General features: G+C 38.4%; 1 protein-coding gene and 3 long non-coding RNA genes across 4 annotated transcripts; all 4 read left to right on the plus strand.

Annotated features, from left to right (window-relative positions):
* Positions 1–406: 406 nt before the first annotated feature.
* si:zfos-741a10.3 lies at positions 407–5,921 on the plus strand. Its single transcript, XM_036127459.1, has 4 exons — positions 407–524; positions 599–940; positions 3,782–3,889; positions 5,170–5,921. Exons 1-4 carry the CDS (start codon positions 479–481, stop codon positions 5,187–5,189), a joined length of 516 nt encoding a protein of 171 aa, XP_035983352.1. The 5' UTR covers positions 407–478; the 3' UTR covers positions 5,190–5,921.
* Positions 5,922–9,105: 3,184 nt separating this feature from the next.
* LOC110367215 lies at positions 9,106–11,084 on the plus strand. The gene is made up of 3 exons (XR_004927918.1): positions 9,106–9,287; positions 10,700–10,829; positions 10,948–11,084. It is a non-coding gene; the product is annotated as an uncharacterized LOC110367215 (long non-coding RNA).
* A 966-nt stretch (positions 11,085–12,050) lies between these two features.
* LOC118557563 lies at positions 12,051–12,638 on the plus strand. The gene is made up of 2 exons (XR_004927916.1): positions 12,051–12,211; positions 12,305–12,638. It is a non-coding gene; the product is annotated as an uncharacterized LOC118557563 (long non-coding RNA).
* A 1,844-nt stretch (positions 12,639–14,482) lies between these two features.
* LOC118557564 lies at positions 14,483–16,457 on the plus strand. Its single transcript, XR_004927917.1, has 2 exons — positions 14,483–14,604; positions 14,714–16,457. It is a non-coding gene; the product is annotated as an uncharacterized LOC118557564 (long non-coding RNA).
* Positions 16,458–21,853: the final 5,396 nt, after the last annotated feature.

A 21,853-nucleotide genomic window follows, 5' to 3' on the forward strand; every position in this document is an offset into this window, starting at 1 on the left:
ACTGCATTTTGCTAAAGAGTCCATTTGATTTAGTGTCTTTAATTTGTGTTGAACAGAATGGGACATGGTTAATCCCCATGTAACAGAGATCTTAGACTTAGACTCAGACAACTTTAATTATCATTTTGTATGTACAGAGTCCATACAGAACGAAACTTCATTGCATACAGCTTGTAAATTACAGTATAAAGTGCAGCAGTGATTAAAAAATAAACAATTGAAACGTAAATGTGAACGTGAATGTGAACAGTGCAGGATACAGTGCAGTGTCTCATAATAACAGCATGCAAACAGATGATTGGTTTATAAGGAGAAGTGAAAGTTAAGTTCTGTTGCTTCCTTTTTGCAAATGTAAAACCTCTACTTGACCTTTTGTGCTCCTTGTCACTGTCTGGTAGAGGCGGAAAGCAGAGGGTCTTTGCTGATTTACTACACTAGTTCATTGTAATTTGTTGGTAATTTCTTTTTACTGAAGAATATGAAAGAATTTTTTCTTCTTGTGATATTAGCTGGAGCAGCCAGTGGTAAGAACACTGTCACAAAAAAAACAAACAATATTGTCATAAATGTTTACTTACGTGCTGTGTCTCTTTTTCAGCATTATCCGTTATTTCTGAGACAAAATGTGATCCCAGGCAATTTGTCTCATGTAATCCTGCTCCTGGAGAAACTGTGTACATTAAGCTGATGGACAATGCTACTGGTTATGTGCTGGTGTTTTCCAAGGATCTCACTGGTGGAAAATTAAACGTGTTTATCGTGAAGAATGGAACAGTGAAAATACGCGAGTCCTACAAAAACAGAACAGAGTTTTCCATAGACACTGGGACACTCAAGATCACTGATGTGGAGAAGGAGGACGCAGGTCAATACACTTTTTCTATCTACACTCCACGTGGAATTCTTGTGGAAATGCTCAGTTTCACCCTGAATGTTAAAGGTAAATTTAAGAAATTATCCACTTTTATCCTATGCAAGTTGTCTTTTGCTTTTAATTTCTTTTAATTTATTGTTTCTTTTCTTCCCTTTTCATTTATTTTTCCTTCCACTCCTTTTTAATGAAAAAAAAAAAACAGAAAAGGTGCCTGCAGCTTTCTTAGTGGATTAATTTTGTTCAGCTTGTCTTTCTGTTTTACTATACAAAAAATATTATTTTTTTCTGAAATAAAATCTCTCCTCCTATTATTCCTATTAGTGCTAAACTAGTGCTTTAAAATAACTAATTCAGCATTCAGTAGCCACAATAACAGAGTCAAATGTTTTGCTTAGATTTTTTATCATAGTTTTCTCAAGTTTTGTTAGTTTGTGTCAATGATTAAAAAGCCAGATGTTGAATATTATATTTAACTAGAAAAATTTGCATTTCCTGTGAAAATGCACTGTGAATGCAGATAGCTGAATGATTGAGCAAAAGATGCAGAAGTTCTTTGAAGAAGAGAAAAAATAGATGAAAAGAATTGAAGAAGTTGAAAAAGTTGAAGAAGTTGAAAAAGTTGAAGAATTTGAAAGAGTTGAAGAATTTGAACATGAAAGAAAAATAGCTGAATGATTAGAAGAAGAAAAAACTGAGGGAAAGGCACCAAACATTTCCTAACTCATTCTAAATACTGAATCTTTTAACAAAGCAGAAGTAGAATTTCAAACTTGAATATACTGTAGCCATATGTGGGCCTGCATTTCTAGGAGTATAAGGGGTTTTGCCCCCCATTGAAAAGCATTGGATGTTTGACACCCCCTAACTTGGAGATGCTTTACGTGACGAGGCCCAAACTTATTGTGGAGCATTCTGTATAAAGGAGGTACAGACTCCGTAAAGCAGAAGTCTGTCCGAGCTTCCTAGAGCTACTTCCAATTAGCAACATGCTAACCATTAGCCGCTAACATGGTTGTGCTCAGGATCACTGAGTGATTGTACTCTGTCAGTTTGGTCCAAATCCTGTACTGGGAAGTGCCTCAAATAGGGGTGCCAATACTTAATGTCACCAAAGGTCACCAAAGTTCATGGGTCAGATTGGCCTCCTTTAGCAACTAAGCCTCACCACATCTGGGCCCAGAACTCAACATTTGACCAAAATGGCGTGTAGCGCCATTTCCCACAGGTGGGTGGTGCTGTATTGGCCAATTGGGTCGTGTCTGGGCATCATGCCAGGTCCTGTTGGAAGCAAAGGCCCAATAGGAAAGCATGTGAAATCCAAAATTCGACAGAAAAGTGACACATAGCTGAAAGTCATTTGAAAATTTTAAAATGTCAAGAGGAAGTGACTGTGCGAATTTCAGATTCCTACATTAATCACAGCAAATGCGGTGAGCGTCGAAAGTTGCCATTCTTGCCATTCGATCCTGTCCCTCTGGCCCTCAGAGTTCCGTCGTCATGGAAACTCACTGACACACCTGCAGCGGCCAGTCTACCGAAGTGCAGAGACTTTGCTCAAAATAAGTCCCATTGGATTATAATGGAGAACTTTGCCCCGAACAACGCTTCATATCTCCTGATCCCTAAATGGTAGAGACGTAATTTTTTCTGCGTTTATTTCTTAACGGATAGGGGAAGAAGAAAAGCTATCGTTTTTTTGCTGGAAAAAGTTTAATAAAGGCGTAAAAAATTATGATCTAAAGGGGGTTTTTAAGGAATTTCCAAAATCCTCTAAAAACAGTCCCGAACAAATCGCTCTAGCTGAAAAAGTATAAGAGATATAAAAACAATTATTTCACTGTGAGTATCAGCAGGCTTTTGAGGACTATGTTGCTCATTTTAATGTTTGTACAAAAATCGGTGTAGGCACAGCGACGATGTAAAAAAGTGGATCATTTGGGGTGATGGAGGTCCAAAGCGTCTTCAGGATTTTGCAAATTCGCTACTCCCGAACAAATTGTTCCTGCGGAAAAACCGTAACAGTTATCCACAAAATTCCTTTTTTGTGAGTGCCAGAAGGGTTGGGACATTCATATGTGAAAGTGTCATGCCTGTACATCAAACAGTTTAGGAGTAGCGACGATGCGAAAACGTGTGATGTTTTGGATTTTCAGACGTCATTTTTCAAAACCGCTCCATAGGAAATGAATGGGGGAGGTTTCGGGTTTGTGTCGCTCTGAGGTGATTTGCGAAAAATCTATAAATGCTACACCAATGACGGTTACATTTCCTGAATCCAGACAAAAATTCCTACGTTTTGATGTATAATTTATGTGGATAGGTTGAAAATTGAGCGAGTGAGAAGAAGTTGTTCGGAGAAGAAGAATTTGTTGAATTTCTAGAGTGCGCACTCTATAACTGCCTCCTTGACGACCATAGCAACGCATGTTATTTGCTGAATTTCTTGAAAAGCCAAAATTATTTTAAGGAGGTACTATATGAAAATGGTAAAAGATATGAAAAAGCTGAAATAGACCATAATAGCTGAAAGATATCACTACATTTTAAAAGTTGAATGGCGCTTCTAGCTAAAAGTAGGCTGAAGCAGTAAGCTGTCAAAAAGCAGCTGAAATGAGCGGAATTTTAGTGAATTACATTCATTTCCTATGGGAGAAAAAAAAAGCTGAAAATGTGCAGAAAAAGCTGAATATTTTAAAAAGTTGAAGAGTTAAAAGTACAAAAAGACATAGCCATCCATTCCAGAAGAAGCTGAATAGTTTAAAAGTTGAATGGTTGAAATCGGAGAAAAACTGTAGGAGGAGAAGCGAAGCAAAGTTTAAACAGTAAAAAGGCGGAAGAGGATCTCAATAACTGTGAATGCCTACTGCATTCACAGTAATAATGCTCTTGTGTAATTTTTTTTTTCAGGAAAGAATGGCATTTCTATCAAGATCCCTATCCCTATAGTGGTGGGTGTTCTCATTTTGATTTTAGTTGCCTGTGTGGTGTGGAAACTGAAGCCCTGCAAAAAGAGAGGTAATTTTTTTTTTAATAAAGTTGATTTTTAATAAAGTTGACTGGCTGTTTTACACAGGTTCCCTTTATCCCTCCTGAACCTTGTGGAAAGTCAAGTTTTTCTCCAGTTGTTTCCTCATTGTTCCTCCTTAAAGCAGATCTTTCATCTCCAGAGTTGGCTGTCCTCTGTCTAATTGCTTAGGTTTCATCTGAAAATCCAGTTTAGATAAATCCTTTAGTTTTAAGCGGTAATTTTTTTTTGTCAGAGGAAATTTAAATAAGCGTAACGTTATAATTGTATGTGCAACACTCAACACTCTGCATAGAAGAAAAGCACGAAAAAACATCCACCTGTTGCTCCCCCATTATTCCTTAGAACTGCCTCCTATCAGTGCAGCACAGTCCTTACTGCCTCACCCTGTGTATTTTACTGCACATTTATGGCCAATTAGAAAGAAATTTGTTTTCACTTATCATTGTTTACATTTTACTTATCATAATGGCAGGTTAAGCAGGGGCTCACCTTTCTCCCCTGACTGCACGTCACTGACTTCAGATGGCCAACGCTTGTGGCACTTCTTCTTCTAAACAGTAAATGTTGCTGCGGAGAATAGTTTCCTCTATTCAACAACTGGTAGAAGAACTGGAGGCAGCATCCGAAAAGATCTGATTGAGGAAGGACAATTTAGCTGAAGAAGAAGTGCATTTGCCATGATAAGCGCTGTTTGAATAGTGCACTCATTTAGGAAGGAGGTAGGAATAGGAGCCTGTATGCTTCCTATCAATGTTCCTAGGAGCTATAAGGAAACCCACCCTTTCATGTCATGTCATGCAATCCTTTGCACGACATGACATATAAGTGCAGCCGACCTCATTTGAATTAAGGAAAATGTCCGGAGAGAAGAGAACGCACACTTAGTTGTTCTTTTTTAGAAGGCCGTTGGCACAGGAGCTATAATTGGAATGTTTCGGATTCAGCCAGCGTCTAGAAGAAGACAATTCCTTATCTTAGTCACCTTAAAATCACAGTTTGATTCATCAACTTTACTCCTAGTGTTTTAAGTTTAACAATTGAAAATAAATATTCAGTCTGTGGTTTTATGCAGTAAAACGTATGTCTACAAACTGTTTTATAAAGTGACTCTTACGTTATAAAAATTGGGGAAAAAACAGTGTGTTTGGGATTAAACATTAAAGTACACAAATAATAACTGTATTAATTTTAAACTGTCAAATAGTTGGGAAAATATGGACTTTTTTTCTACTATTGTAATTATCATTTTTCATTTCTCTTTGTGCAGGTTATCAGACATTACACTGAAAGTTCGGACCAACACCTTTGGACATTCATCATCTGGTCATTATTCAAATCCTCCACATTTTTTCTTTTTTTCCAAAGAACACCAAGATCAGCATTTAATTTGACCCTTGCCCATTGTTAAAGGCAGTGTCTAAGTTTAGATTAAAGTTAAACTTGGATCTCTGGAACTGCTTTTTGGTGTTGTCTTGCTTATTTAGCTTAATCAAGCTTTTTAAGATCAGTGATGGAAATATTGTTTTGTAAATCATTATGAATATACTCCTCTTTCTGAAACAACATACATTTTTAACTATGCTAATATCTTGTTTATTTTCCAGCAATTCTTGCTCGATAATTTTTTTGTCAGATTTTATATTACACAGTGTCAGGGTTCAGTTTTTGCTTGCCTCACCCAGGACAGTTCCAGCATCTTCCACCTCCCATGCAGCCCAGGTTTTCCACTCACCTGATCACTTCCACCTGCCGTCATTAATTAGGGAAACGCTGTTCACCTGCAAGCCCAACTATATAAGCTCACCTTAGTCTGCTCTTTCCTGCTGGTTCGTCTCTCTTCTCTCAACTTTCCTCGAAGTGCTTAGGATCCCACTCCAAGCTCTGCTCAGGTCCCATCCAGAAGCTCTCCTTGCAGCCTTGGGTTCCGTCCCTGGGCTCACCCACAGTCCTGCTCCACCCCGGTAAAGACTCTCTGGCTCTCATCCTCCATAATCCATCAACCTTCAATAAAACTCTTGAAACAAAGCTCTGTGTGTGGTTGTGTTCGGGTTCATCAGAACAAACTGTGACACCCAGCAAATTATCTTATTTTAAAATTTAGATTTCACTACTTTGCTTTTCAAATCAGTCAAAAATAGTAAAAATATTATAATCAACGGCACAGCAGTGTGTAGATGTGTATTTTCAAGTTTTAAATGTTATTCATTGAGTTCTTAATTAAACAACCTTGTGTTTCTGTGGGTTCATGAAGCAGTATTCTGAGCAGACCAACTGTGGGTTACATCATAGTTAAAGTATAACAGATTTATTTCCAGAAGTAGTCAGTTATTTTTTTTCTGTTTTTAGAGCCTTTATGAGAAATAACCTAATATATGAACTGCTTTGGTTCAATGAAAACCAGCCTTTGTTGTCATTGTTTCATATAGATTTTACCATCAGTTAACTATATATTCTAGTCTGTTTTTTTTATATAGGAATTTTTCTTGGGCACAAATGACTCTGTCCTTTTTATTCATTCATGAGATGGAAAAGGAGATTTGCACTTTACCAATTTACTTATCAGTCTTTGCGAAAAGGATTTTAAACTCAAAACATTTTCCAGTCTGTTGTTAAAGACCTAAAGCTGCTCATTACCTGGACTCCAGGATCTTCTGTCTGACATGGAGGCCACAAGTTAGGAAAAAAAAATTGAATTGTGTCACATCTGAAATATTCTTCTTCTACAGGACCTGAAAACTGCGCTGTGTAAAGCCTGATCTGAATGCCCATATCTAACCTAACATTTTCAATGAAAAGACACATTTACTATTGATTTTTTATTTTTTTAATGGTGACAGTAGCATATGTCCTAACAGCAACACATCTAAATCTTTTGTGTTGGGTATCTAGATGTAAGCTACTGCAGTCGTGCAAAGTAATGTAACCATTCATGGCCTCTTTGTCTTTGTGTAACTAGGAATAAGCATTTAAATATTTTTTTGTTCTATGGTAGATTTTAATTAAAAGATAATACTTTTGGAATGGATTTTTTTTTCCATTCCAAAAGGAAAACAATACAAAAAACATGTTTTAAATGCCCTCAAAACCATGAACATTAAGATAAAATATATTGAAAAAGTATCTTCTCTTCAATGTAGGAAGAAAGTAATTTGTCTCAGATTTAATTTACTCAAATTATCAGAAAATAATTTTGGGTTTAAAATAAAATACAATTTATTAGTTGGAGCAAGGTTTCCCTCTGCTGGTTCACAGAACACTCAAAGTTTACCTCTTCAGACGTGGATACACTTGATGCATGTCACCAGGAAAATCTTCATACAATTGGTTCATTCTCCTTGGCTTTAACACGTCTTTGAACTCACTTAGCTTCTGTTCTCTTAAAAGCCTGTATGCTCAAACTCTTTTCTCAGAGCATTGTTTTTTTCTGTCCAGGCAACGAGAACATTATCCCCATTTTCTTTATATTTCCGCTTCAGGTATTTCTGCTTCAGGCTAAATAGTGTCTCTGTGATCACTCCTAAAGCGCTGAGAGATTTATCTCAATAAAATCCAAAAATGAAAAAAATTAACAAATAATAAAAATAGTGTAGTCAGTATTGCCAGCTCGGGGAGGTTTACACCCAATTGGGCTTCTTTTGAACACATTGAGCTGAAAAAAAAAAAAGCTTATGGGTGGGTTTTAAAATTTGGGAAGCTTTCCACAATATTTGGTGTGTTTTTAGAAATAATTAATGCCAAAATATATCATAGTTGTAACTGTGAGGTTAGAAAGCTAACAACTTCCACATTTTGATCAAATTCAATCTCTTCTCAGTAATTTTAATTATTTGATTTTGAAATGTTTAGAATCTGTGAAACCTGACATCATCAATGATTAATAGGCTCTGGTTAATCAAGCTTCAGTATGAAATTGTATTGGTCAATGTTGTAGGGTTGAGTTCTACTGATCAATTTAAAAATGTTTCATGGCTGCGTGTGAAATAGAAATGTTAGATGAGAGAAGAATTTTATATTTGTCATAGTTTGGGTTTTGTTTTGTGTTACTTTTGGACTATTTGAGACTTTTTCTTATGTAGCCTGTCACTCCTCTGCCATTAACCAATCAGTTCAGTCCACCTCCAGCCACCACAATTCTCTAGATCAGCTCCACCTGTTGTCGTTAATTAGTTTTCAACTCCGGTCACCTGTTCACTTACTTACCTATACCCGCCTCAGCCTACTCTTTTCTGCCAGATTATTTTGAGTCACCGGTGAGTCTAATCCAGTGCTGCCTGCCTGCCTGCCTGCCTACCTGCCAGCCTGCCAGCCAGCCACCGGACTTGTATTTGTGCCCTGACTTGGCCTTTGGATTCTGATTTGGACTATCTTTGGATTTCAGATCACCCGGTTCTGACTCTGCATCTGCTCTCGGATTACGGACTCTGGTTTGTCCCTTCGGTTATCCTGCCTGCCTCTGTCCTTACGGTTCTGACCTATTGAAATGTCCAGTTGCTTATTGTGATTGTTAAATTGATTTTTTGTTATATGGTTGCCTGATTGCACATTTTGTGTGGAGCCTGTATAAACAACTTTTTTTGCTCTGCATTTTCTTTACTATTTGTTTAACAGTTCTACACTTTTAAAATGAGTCCAACAGAGGTTGAGATTTGGGCTGTATTTTATTTATTTATTTAATTGGGCGGGTTTTATGTTGTGTTTGGGCTGGAAATTATTTATCAGATCTGGCAACACTGAAGGCATGTGTCCATTCAATGAACTCAAAAGTTCATCATGTACTGTGATAAACATTAGCACTGATGTCAGCATTTGCTGCCGGGGCTGACAATATCTTTGAAAAAATAAATAGGGCAAAAAAAAAAAAAAATACAAAGGAAGAATAAAACAGACAAAACTATCAAAGCATGCATAGAAATGTAAATAAAATAAAAATAAGTGTTACAGTAAAAAAAAAACAAATGGATCAAAAATAAGGCAATTATTGCAAAGGTGAATAAATAAAGAGGCTCATTAAATCAGATGTATACATTTAAGTCACATTGTATAATTCAACTACTACCTACATTTATTTGCATTTTTGTTTAATTTAATTGCTTAATTTAAATGCTTATTTATAACATTTATTTATTTCCGTATATATTTTTAAATCTGTCAGAGTTGGTCCTCCATAATCCATAGAGGGTGGCCAGAAAGATCTCTTCCATAAAACCCCAGAGACAAACAAAGTGTAGTGATGAGGAAGAGAGAGGATATTTGAGCTGTGTGAGTGATCAACTCGACAGTGTGGCTGCTACACCAGCAGCTCATGCTGAAAAGAGGAGAACGTGGCACACAGTACCGAAAGCGGAAGGAGAGGAACTGTCTCACAGACCGCAGGACGACCATCGGGTGAGGCGGAGTGCATGCGTGTTACTAGCCTGCTACGAGTGAAGATAAATTTAGATGACAAATGGTAAAAGAGAGGTGAAATATTTAAAGTAGATGTTGAGTTTCTATTCCTATTCCAGTGTATTCACTCTGTGGCAAAAAGGCACTTGTTTGGAGAGCTTCTTGGTCTTCATGTTGTGATATTTGCTTAGTGGTGCTGCAGCCTCTGGGGCATTTCAAAAACGTTGTGTTTATACTGATGCGTCACTTAGATTGGTCACAGGTGGATTTCATTTCACAAATTATGCAACTTTAAAAGGTATGTGGTAACACCAGAACTTTTTTAGAGACTTCATAGTACAGGAGGTAGATACAAAATTAATGCACATGCCAATTTTCAGTTTTTTTATTTTCTATTTACTTTTTTTACATACAGTCCCTTGAGATGACACAAAGGTATTTCTTGTTTGGGTTACATTCTCAATGTTACAGAGTCCAAACAACTCCTATGGTTAGGGTGCAATTTTGTGTCTAAAACCATTCCCTCGCTTTTGTCTAAACTGACAACATACCTTCACAATATGTGATCAGACTCTCTGTTTCTGCATATTCTTGGTCATTGGCATAAATGATCGGACTAGACACTATTTATCTAGCCTGGTTGCTGATGTACAAATGTGGGGAAAAACGTGTGGCAACAAAATCAGTACAATGTGAAGAGAACAGGGTTGTTTATGCTGTTACTGAGTAAATAAAGATGTTCAACTCAACAGCACACATCTTTTAAAGTCAACCACAAAGTATTGAAAATGCGACTCATACTGCTATTTTCACCCATATCACCTAGTTACTAACCACAAACCCCAGTTAGACACACACACCCCTACTCCACCCCCCACAAACCACCAACCAAACATGTCATGTTCAAAGGATTGCAATCCTGTAGGTTGGCTGTGTAGCTGTGCTTTTAGTTTACTGCAGATCTCATGCAAGCTATAGTGCCTTAAGGTTTAACGCCCTTTAATAGGTCCCATGGGACAAAAACCACCGCATGACTGTAAGGTGGAAAGACAAGGATATGTGATTTTCTAAATTTATAACAAAAATCTAAAAGGTGTGGGATGGATTTGTACTTGGCCTCAGTTACTTTGACATGCACTATAGAAAATCTACTGCAACCAATTTCCTTTAAAAGCAACCGAACACGTAAATAGAGTCCACTTGGGTAAATTAATTTCAGTGCAACTATAGTTGTTTGTTAGAAAACATTAGTGAACAACAACCATCGCAATGACCAAAGAACACAGCGAATGTGTTAGGGACAAGGTTGTGGAGAAAGGGGCCTATATCATGCAAAATCCTTTTGTTAATATAGTTTTCAATTGTAATATGATGCTATTCCTTCCTCCCTGTGAATTTTGCGCTCTGAGCAGCAGCCCCTCCCTGTCCTGGAAAATGAATGGCCATTACCGTCTAATAAACAACACGCCCAGGAGCGGGGATGTGAGGCAGAGTGCGATTATTTCTGCTTAAGGTTGAGACAGTGAAAGAATGAAGGAAAAGGTAAGACTGAGCTCTTTTATATGCCTGTAGTTGACTTTGGAAGGCTTGAGAAAGCATGATACAGCACATTTAAAGGAGGATTAAGTTATAATATAATAGCTTTTTATTACATCATCAGAGAAAGGAAAGAGTGAAAGGCAACTGCAAACCTACCAAGACATGGCAATTCATATGAACTTACAGGCCAGGAAAGGAGAGTGTAAATCAAAGAAGCAGCCAAGAGGTCCATGATAACCCTGGAGGAGCTGCAGAGATCCACAGCCCAGGTGGGGAAATCTGATGAGAGTACAATGATTAAAAAGAGAAGAAAGAAAATAAGTCTTTGTCATTGCAATAGTACGTACATTCGAATGAAATGCGTCTTATGCATTTAACCCATCCCTCTGGGAGCAGTGGGCAGCTTTACAGGACCCGGGTGGGGGGCATTCTGGGGTTAAGGGTCTTACTCAGAGACCCAGTGGCAGTGGCAGTCTGTGAGGTTTAAACCAAGTACCCACAGCCTTCTCAGAACACGAGTGCCCTGCTCTCAAACTACTAGGCCACTACTACCTCTCACTACCTGTTAATTGCACATTCTAGAATCTGGTTGTTATACGAAAGTGGGAAGAAGAAAGCTATTGCTGAAAGCAAGTTGTCTCAACAGTGGGAGATACTTTTCTTCTTTTCTGCTTTTCTAACTTGGTGATTGCACCTCCATGCCCGTTGACAAGTTGTATACCTTTTAACGTTAATGCAAGATCGCACGCATTCAGAATAAGTGGGGCAAAAACAATAGCCCATCTTGTCACATGCTGCAACCGCCTTCCTCAGTCAGATATAACAACCACAGACAGAAAAGTTAGCCTGCCACTGACTCTTACCCACATGGTTATCTGTTTCTCATGGTAAGACACATGCACAGCAGAATACTCTACAACATGATAGATATGCAACCAGTTTCAATCGTCTCTCTTCCTCTTTTGGGTGTAAGAGCAGAGTATGACAATCCAGGATGCATTGGCAATATGTGATTTCAAAATATTGTCATTATGGCGGATCAAGTTTCACTAATATATATTTAACAAAGAGGGAAGAGAGACCTATTGACATGTAGTAGATATTTCTTAAGACTTTGTAACAAAGGCGTGAGGGCAGGCAGTTATTTTTTTCAAGAAGAAGTGAGACTGTTGAAAATTCATTTCCTTCCTTATCAGTAACACCCTCCTTTTGCAGTTCCTGTCTGTATCTGGCACTTCATGACAGCTGAGCTTCATGGCAGATTTATAAACTTATACCTCAGTGTGTTTGTAACATCTCAAACTTTTTTACAGGTTAAACCACATAATAACACAGAACCATGGAGCGATTTCTTCTTCTTCTTGTATTGGCTGGAGGAAGTAAAGGTAAGACGCAGAACATAAAAAAATGAATATTTGTGTGTTGTAATATCAGTGATGCCGGATAATTTACATGCTATTTAAATGCATCATTCACAGCATTTTTTGTGGCCACCGAGAGCAAATGTGATGCCACCCAGACTACATCCCCATGCTCTCCTGTTATCGGAGGATCTGTCTACATCAAAATATTTAGCAACGCAACCGGCTACAGGCTACAATGTCGGAAGGATGATCATGAAATTCTTTCTGTGAAGAGAGGAAATGTGAATGTAGTTGAGGCATATAAAAACCGAACTGAATTCATCATCGGCACAGGGACACTCAAGATTATCAACGTGGACTGGAATGATGCAGGCCAATACAAAGTGGGAGGCTATGACCATGATGGACAGAGAGTAGAACGACGTCATTTTCAGGCTTGAAGTTAAAGGCAAGTTCAAACTTATGGAACCTTATTTCTCTGCATATACTTGCAATTTTAAGTCTACTTTTTCTCTCCTAGTTATTAGGAAAATTACTTTATGATTCAAATTGCAGCCATTTTTATTTTCAGTTACTGCATCTGTAGGTTAGTAACATTTTGATTTATTTAGCTTAGTATGTGTAAAGCCACACCTGCAATGAGTGTTGTGCAGCTTCACTCTTCAAGCATAGTTCAGATTAAAATAAACAGCTTTACAGTTAGACCCAGAAATATTTGGACACAAGTTTTGTTATTTTAGCTGTTTATGAAAACATATTCTGGATACAATTATAAGATCAATATGTCTCAGCTGTAATTTGAGAGTATTCACGTCCAAATTGCAGCAAGGGTTTAGGAATTACAGTTCTTTAAGACGTAGCCGCCTCTTTTTCAAGTGACTAAAAGTAATTGGACTATTAACACAGAAGATTGCAAAATAAATAACAAGGCTGCATGGGCTCTTCCCTCGTTAACCTGTCATCAATCAAGCAGTTAAAAGGTCTGGAGTTGATTCCAGGTGTGGCCAAAACCCTTCACAACATCCACTTAAGGGAATAACACTGTCCAGGAAGTAGGCGTACCAGTATCAAAGTCTACCATAAAAAGAAGACTTCATGACAGTAAATACAAAGGATTCACTGCAAGGTGCAAACCATTAATCAGCCTCAAAAATAGAAAAACCAGAATTGACTTTGTCAAAAGACACCCGAAGAAGCCAGCCCAGTTCTGGAACAGCATTCTTTGGACAGATAAGACTAAGTTCCACCTGTATCATAATGATGGGAAGAAGAAAGTTTGGAGAAGAATTAGAACAGCTAATGATCCAAAACACACCACATGTTCTGTAAAACATGGTGGAGGCAGTGTGATAGCATGGGCATGCATGGCTTCCAATGGCACTGGGTCACTTGTGTTTATTGATCAGGTGACAGAAGCAGCCGGATGAATTCTAACATGTATAGGGATATACTTTCTGTTCAGATTCAGCCAAATGCAGCAAAGTTGATTGGACGGCTCTTCTCAGTACAGATGGATAATGATCCAAAACATAGAGTTTTATAAAGCAAAGAAGTGGATTATTCTGCAATGGCAACGTCAGTCACCAGATCTCAACCCAATCGAGCATGCGTTTAATTTGCTCAAGATGAAAGTTAAGGCAGAAAGACCCCCAAACAAGCACCAACTCAATGTTTATTTTTCCAATGTTTTTTTTATGTTTATTTTTCCAATTATGTTTAAGCCCCTGAAATGAGGAGTGCTTGTATAACAATAACTACAACTGCTACATGTTTAATCATATATTTTGTTCAACCCTTTGTATTAAACCTTAAAGTTGGCACTTCAGTTACATTGTAGTTGTTTAATTTCAAATCCAACGGGGTGTCATGCAGAGCCAAAATCATGATGATTGTGTCACTGTCCAAATATTTCTGGCCCTAACAGCATGTTCAAGGTTCACCATTAGTAGGCTGAGAACTTAATTATGCGACCCAAATGAAACACTTCATGTTCACCAACCAATGCTGTGTGCAAATGTCCAGTTTAGAAAATGCTGGTAAATAACTTATTGTAATCAGCTTATCTACTGCATCTAAATTTGTGCCAGGAACGATTCCTGTTATGACTGCTTAACCTTTGTAAGGCACCCACTCAGAAGCCCACACGAAAAAAATGTCCTGAATAATGAACAATTTGTTGCAAAAAACAAACACCCTACTGGCTTAGCATGGAAACAAATGGTAGATTTTATTTTTCAAGTCATTATTGCTATAAAATCCTAACATTTTCAATGTGGTTTATTTCCTCAGAAAACATTTTCCTCATCATGGGCATAGTCGGTATTGCCTTGGTTGTTGTTGTTCTCCTGATTGTGCTGATAAGTTGCTGCGTCTGTCGGAATTTGAAGCAACGTAGAAAATCCAAAGAAAGTCAGGTAGTACCTAACACACCTGCTAACACAGAATGACACCATTCACGCCATACCAGTAAATGTTGGAATAAAGTCTTTTCTCATGTAAAATGTTTTATTTTATTTTTTGCAGGTAAAGATGACAACTGATTACTGTAACGTTTGACCATTCCACCTGTTGTGGGCAAAAGAAAACATCATATTAATATAAAAAAAAGCATTTCAAGTTTTAGAAAAAAAATTGATGCGAAACAGCCAGATGACTAAAGAGAGGAACAAGAGAATGAAAGTAAAGGTAAAAAAAGAAAGAAAAGAAATGCCCTGTCTATTGAGCGGTTGACATTGGTGGCGGCAGAAATTTTTTTGCGGTAGCTTAGCAGTTGCTATATGACAGACAAGAGTTGCTGGCCGAACGACAAACTTCTCCATTTTAAAACTCACTGTTATCCTACAAGTTTATCTCTTTGCTGATTTATGTTAACCTTCCTTACATGATATTGCGAGATTTGTCTAAGGTCAAACAATATAAGGATTGCTCCACACAGTCAGTGTTGATCAATCTTTATATTTGAAATAAGAATTAACCCATTATTAAATTACTATGGTGTGTTTTTGGTTTTCGATAACAAAAATCTTGGGGTTGCTTAGCAGTTGCTAGGCCAAATCTACACGTTGCTATAGCAACTCCAAGCTACCCCCTGGCACCTCCCATGGCCGTTGACCAGTTTATTGCAAAACTACCTTAGCAAACTTTTTTTAATCATGTGGTACTGCTAACATAATGATCTTTAAATGTGTATATTCTGAGAGCCCCTGTTTACTCAACATCTGGTCATATTAGCTGCGTTTACATGGACAAAAGTAATCAGAACAAATGGCTGATCGGAATAAAAATGCATCATGTAAACAAGGCAATCGCATTATCGTGTGTCAGAATAATCGGAATGAAATTGTAATCCGAATGAGAGGAGTAGTTTATGTCGATTGATAAGCCGATCAACATGCATATGAATGCTTGTCAGGCTCAAGTTATTCCGAATGCTGCAAACAATCCTGTGCTGTGTTTCCGCGTTGTTGGGTGGCAAAAATACGTTGGGTAGCAAAACTGTCGGGGCTGATGATACAACATTTCTGTTAGAAAAAATAAAAGAGCTCAAAATTGCTGCTTACTTAGTAATCAACAACCAAGAAGACTTTATTGTCACCATGTGTTACCATGGTGAAATTGCCTTTGAGGCAGACCGGCTTAGGATGTACAGAAAACAATAAAACTAAAGGGGAAAAAAAAAGAAAAAGATTAACAGTAACGTTTCAACTGTAATTAGAACCTAGTGCAAGTCGAGCCTGTGCGCTCGAAAGACTGTTTAAAATTTTTTGCTGTTCAGCAAAGATGTAAGTACTGCTTATTCTGTGTTTTTTTTTTTTTTAGGGGAATTTGATAACTGCACATGTCAGTGTAGTTCTGATCTAAATAAAGCCAGGTGCATATACACTCACATTATAATCAGATTAATTGATTATGTTCCCATATAAACGATACAATCTGATTATTAAATCTAAATACATTTTAATCTGATTGTGAAATTTTGTGCATGTAAACATTGTGATTTTCGCATGTTATGTTGTGCTGGGGTAATTTTGTGTTATCAATCTCTGTTAGCTCTGTTTCCTGTTTCATTTTGATATAATTTTCATTTGTTTACTTTAGTTTATTTTACTTTCTGTCCCCTTGTCCTCATATGATTCTGAGTTGCCTGCCCTGCAGAGGATTATGGGGTCTTTTATTTAAATGTTCTATATCTAATGGTTATAGCAAATGGGTCCTCCCATAGATTCTTTTTGAACATGCATAATAAATAAAGATAATGCCCTCAGCATTGATATCTCCTTCTCTGTTTAAAACCTCCTAGTCTTTGTGTCCCCTGTGCTGTTCTCACCGCCTGTGCTAAATCCTTCTTCTCCTGTACTGTGCAGCTCCCATACCATACAGTTATGCCGAGACATAAAACACTTTCTATGCTAGCTGTGTAAAAGTTTTTTTTAGCAATTTAGTGCAAAGTTCAGTCCTTTTCAGTTTCCTGAGGAAGAAGAGCTGTTGTTCAGCCTTCTTTACCAGAAGTGTTCACAGTCCAGGAGAGTTCAGAGGAGATGTGAATGCCCAGTAACCTAATAATATCCACCCGCTCCACTACCTCCCCCTGTATGCAAAGAGGAGTGTATTCAGTCCTCCTGGACCTCCTGTAGTCTATTATCACCTCCTTGGTCTTGCTGGTGTTAAGTATCAGATTGTTCCTGGAGCACCACTGTGTTAACCTGACTCTCGCCAGATGTATGTCACTCCGCCTAGCTTCACTCACATTCATCTGGGACCTCTCCATAGGAATTGCCTTTATTGAAGGCTGGGCCTTATCAAAACTCCTTGCATATGATTGGATAAGCCACTTGTCTGTCATCTTTATCAACGTGCTATTTCAACCACTCACACCGAAGCCAACCCGTGACGCTGTGATAGCGACGCAGGAAAAAAACTATTTTTTTTTTTTTTTATGTGTTTGCGGCTCTAGTGGCACGCGTTTTATTAACAGTGAGCTGACAGGAAGAGGGGGAAGACAGGCGGCAAAGCGCCGCGGGTCGGAGTCGATCCCAGGCCGACCGCGTTGAGGACTAAAGGTCTCCTAATATGGTTTGTGCTAATCGCCGCGGACGCGCCCCGGAAAACAAAACTTGCCAAATCCGGTCGGGAGAAGGGCGAAAATATCATTTCCACCAACAAAAGCCTTCAGAGCCGTCCTCTGGTGTTCTTTTAATGAAACAATATTAGGTAGATTGGACAACACGGAAGGAATATTAGCATCAATGCTAACGCTTGCTTCCTTGATGCGAGCCGCCAGTGTTGTTGGAATCTCACGGTCGCTTCTCCACTACGTCACATTCATGAAACTCCAGCCCTGTGTCCTGATTGGCCAGACAATAAAATTGGTTGGAGAAATCTCTCTCTATGGGAGATGTCCCAGATGTATGTGAGTGAAGCTAGGCGGAGCGACATAAATCTGGCGAGAGTCAGGTTACCACTGTGTCAGGTTGCAGACCTCATCTTTGTAGTGTTTCTTGTCATTGTTGGAGATGAGACCCACCACAGTGGTGTTGTCCACAAACTTCACTACTGTGTTTGTTGGGTGGAAAGCAGAACAGTCCTGGATCAAAAGGGTGAAGAGAGCAGGGCTGAGGACACAACCCTGTGGCATACCTGTTTTGAGGAGGTATGCCACCTCAACACAGGTTGCTCACCTCATATCAGATTTTAATATTGTCATTAATAATTAATACACATTTTTTGTGTTTAAAACATCAAGCATAGCTAAAACAAATGGAAAGAAATTAATGCAGCATACCTGATGTGCAATGAAATTGCATATTCATGATAAAATATATCAAGTAACATAACAGTTGTTAAGTCACTGAGCCTTATGATTTGCATTGAAATAATCACATATTTTGCTGTGATTCCGTGTCTCTGTGGCTGACTGTTTTTGTTACACTTTGCTCCAGCGATTATCCCCTGATTGCCTGCTGTAATTATGGCACTGCCACATCTGTGAGGAGCACTATATATACCTGGCTACTCAGTGTGCAGGCTCCAGATTTTTGAAAACCATTAGTGTGAGTAGACCTTCCAGCTGTCCTTGACTGGCTTCCTGTGTGTGAGACTCAGATCTTTTTTTGAATTCCTGCCTGTTTGCCTTGCCCCTGTCGGACTCTCTTGTTTGGTCTTCAGATTCTGGACACCAACCTGTGCAAGTACCTGACTCTGCCTCTTTGCCTAGCCCTCTCTGTACCTCTGCCTCACCACATGGATTGTGGCACAAGGCCCTGGACCAGATTCCCGATAAAGCCAAACTACTTTGTATGACCCTGGACTGTCCCTACTACTGCCCCTGCATTAAGGCTTACTGCTTTGGTTTACAAGCATCAAACATCATCTTGGAGACACTACTTGGATTTAGTGCCACACTCTGGATTCCATAAAGGTAGTGGCTTTCATTAGTGTACAACATCTCCCATTTTTTTTTTTTTTATAATAACCTGTCCCTCTCCTTCAGTGTTTCCAGTGTCTGTGCCAGCAGTTCACCAGCTTGGCTACACCGTTTGTTTCAATAAACCTGCTCTTTTTGTCTCGCTCAATTAGCAGGTCCAAAACACAAATTGCGACATGTAAAGTTTATTTATTTTCCTTTTGAGACTGTATTTTGTGCACGTGAAGTAAAATATGTATGTTCCGCAGGACATAACAAAACATTGCCCTCATAAGTTGTGGGATTTTGTGGAAATTGGTGTAACACTGGGCTTTGACAACACCTTTGCTTCTTCATCAGCCATTTGTCTAATTTCCTCAAAATATGCAATAGTCTGTTAAAGGCCTTTCTGTCAAACTTAGAACAACTGTTCAAAAACCACAAATGAACAGTAACAATGCCCACATGCATAATAGGTTAATGGTATAGACTACTATAATAGTACTTGACTGAACACTAGTGATGGGTCCGGCAACACCGATGCGTCGGCGCATGCGTCGAGCTCGTAGAGCAATAACTGTGTCGATGAGCGTATCGCTATGGGAAAGTCACGTGACCGATACAGGAACTGTTTCGAACTGACTGACACGCCAAACTGTTTCTGTTCCCTCTAAGCTGCGCACGTGTGCATTCGTGCACAGCACCTGGATTCAGCGCGCACAGCAAAGCTATGCTGCGCAGTAAATAAAATCCAAGCTGAACTGTAAACAAAATAATAATAAACCAAGTTTTTTTTTTAACCATTTTGCAACTCTGGTGTGATGGTGTAACACGGCCCGGCTCAGTGAGCGCCAGGTGCTGATCGGAGCGCACCACTGATTGATGGGTTGGGCAGACGCCTTTATGGTTGGGCAGGTTGAGCTGTGCGTCTTTGTTCTGAGTGTCGTTTCAGAAAAAACGGCTGATCTACACTGAGTAGAAAGCTGCTACTCTGAGTAGTTCTTCCTCCCTTTGTCATACTCAGCATGTCCGTTTTCAGAACAGATGATATTAGTCAGGTAACTAAACACAGCGCCCGATCAACCATTGAACGTGAGCATGAGCATGAAAAAAAGCCCGATCACTGGAACGCAAAAAATGTGATTCAACATGGTAATGACAGGAAATAAGCTTGGAAGTGTGCATGTCCTGCGAGTAGAATTAGAAATCTTTAAAGAAGGCATATGGACAATATTAAACCATAAGAAACAATAAAAGTCATTGAAAGTCATGCGCGATATGAAAGTTATGTGTTGGAGAATTAAAGCTGTTTTCACCACACTTCACTGTTCAACACAAAAGGGGGAGTATGTGTGTGTGTGTGTGTGTTCGTGTGTGTGTGTGTGTGTGGGGGGGGGGGTGCATCGAAAGGACATGGCAGCAAAAAAACTGTAAAAAATTAAATAAAAAGGCCAGTCCAAATCCTCATTCACAACATGTTTACTTAGAGGTTATTAAGTTATGATACAGGTTCACATTATTTATTGACTGTATCTAAAAAAAATCAAATATATTTTAACTTCAAATGGAAATATAAAACAATACAATGCAACATACAATGACTTAAATTGTAAATATAGTGTATACTAAGTCATCAAATCAGTGTCATTTAACTCTGTCAACTACAGTAGGTTGCCTGTAGGGATTTTTAAGGTCCAGCAGGTGTCAGTATTCAGTGACACAGTATCGGCACAGTATCAATACAGTTTGGCAATGTGTCGAAACGCTTCCTGACGCCTCATCGACCCATCACTACTGAACACCAATGTGTATCAGTGGTATATTAATGCAGGCTTATTTAAAAACAAAAACAAAAATGCAAAAAAGAAAACTGAATCACTGACAAAACACATTGGTTTCTGAATAGTGTGACCACTGACTAAACAGAGAAGGCACCAGGATTAACTAAGCATGGCTGTTAGCCTGGTCAGGAGCATCTAGCTGCACAGAATAAATCACCATGGTAACTGGTGTGTCACTGCTTTAAGGCAAAAAAAAAAAAAAAAAAAAGATATATATATATATATATATATATATATATATATATATATATATATATATATATATATATATATATATATATATATATATATATTTCTTTGGGACAGGGTTCTGACACCAGCATTTTCCTTAACCTGCAGCTGGTTTCAGCCAGTAAAGCATAATTATAGTGACTGACCTCACTGAAAATGAATGTATGCTCCAATGTTTTTTTGAATAAACTCTACATTGTAGGGGCTAAAACCAATGTCTGCCCTTTCTGCATTAACCTGGAGAAATATCTGACCCGTGCATTCATTGAGATTTTGGACACTCTGACTCCGTCACTGTGGATGACTATAATGGAGTGGTAAAAATGAAATAAAACATTATCTGCATAGATATGAGATATTGTATTATTCCATAACTGTAGCTAGAGAGATCATGTAGATGTTTTAATGTTTGTAAGAAAAGGATAAAAGAATTTAATGCTGTGGTTCTGCAAGGAATGCTGGTGTTATGGACCCAATTATAGGCCCCCTGAAGGCTGAATCAGGATGACGAATTTGCATTTTAAAATAGAATATTTTTATGAAGAAAAACACAAAATGTTAAACCAATTAAGCATACATAAGCAAGATGACAAGGGGAACAGAGGACTGGACTACAAGGAAACAGATAAGCGGATGTGCTAGGCCGATGAGCTGGCAATTAAAAACAGGTCGATTACTCATACAGAGCAGATGTTAAGGGAACCTAAAAGGACCAAAGAGGACATCTAGAGGGAACAACAAGAACTGCACAAAGGAAAAAACATCTCAGCTGAATAACATGGCTATGAAAGTTTCACAGGAAGTCCAAAGAATCACAGCTTAAAACACTAAACTGGAAAATAAACATATGCGGTAAGTTGGGACTCTACGTTGATTTACTTGGCTGGTCCTCTGATGTACCACTTTCCTACTGCTGATGGCTGAAGTGAATTTTAGGACCCTTGCACTTCACTTCTCTGCAGAATAAGCACATATATGGAAAATTAACTGAACAACTTACTTGTTTTTGTTGTGTTTACCTCTTTTTAATAGTTTGGAAAATCTGTGGAAACCTGCGTCACACAGACCAAAAACCTTAATGAGAAGATCATGAATTGGTCACTAGTTTATCCCGCAGACCCACAACCATGCATGCGCACACTTACTCCTAAATAATTAACCTACATAACTGTTTTTGGTGGGTGGGAA

This window comes from Fundulus heteroclitus, chromosome 23 (assembly GCF_011125445.2).
Source record: "Fundulus heteroclitus isolate FHET01 chromosome 23, MU-UCD_Fhet_4.1, whole genome shotgun sequence".
In the NCBI taxonomy this organism is placed as follows: Eukaryota; Metazoa; Chordata; class Actinopteri; order Cyprinodontiformes; family Fundulidae; genus Fundulus; species Fundulus heteroclitus.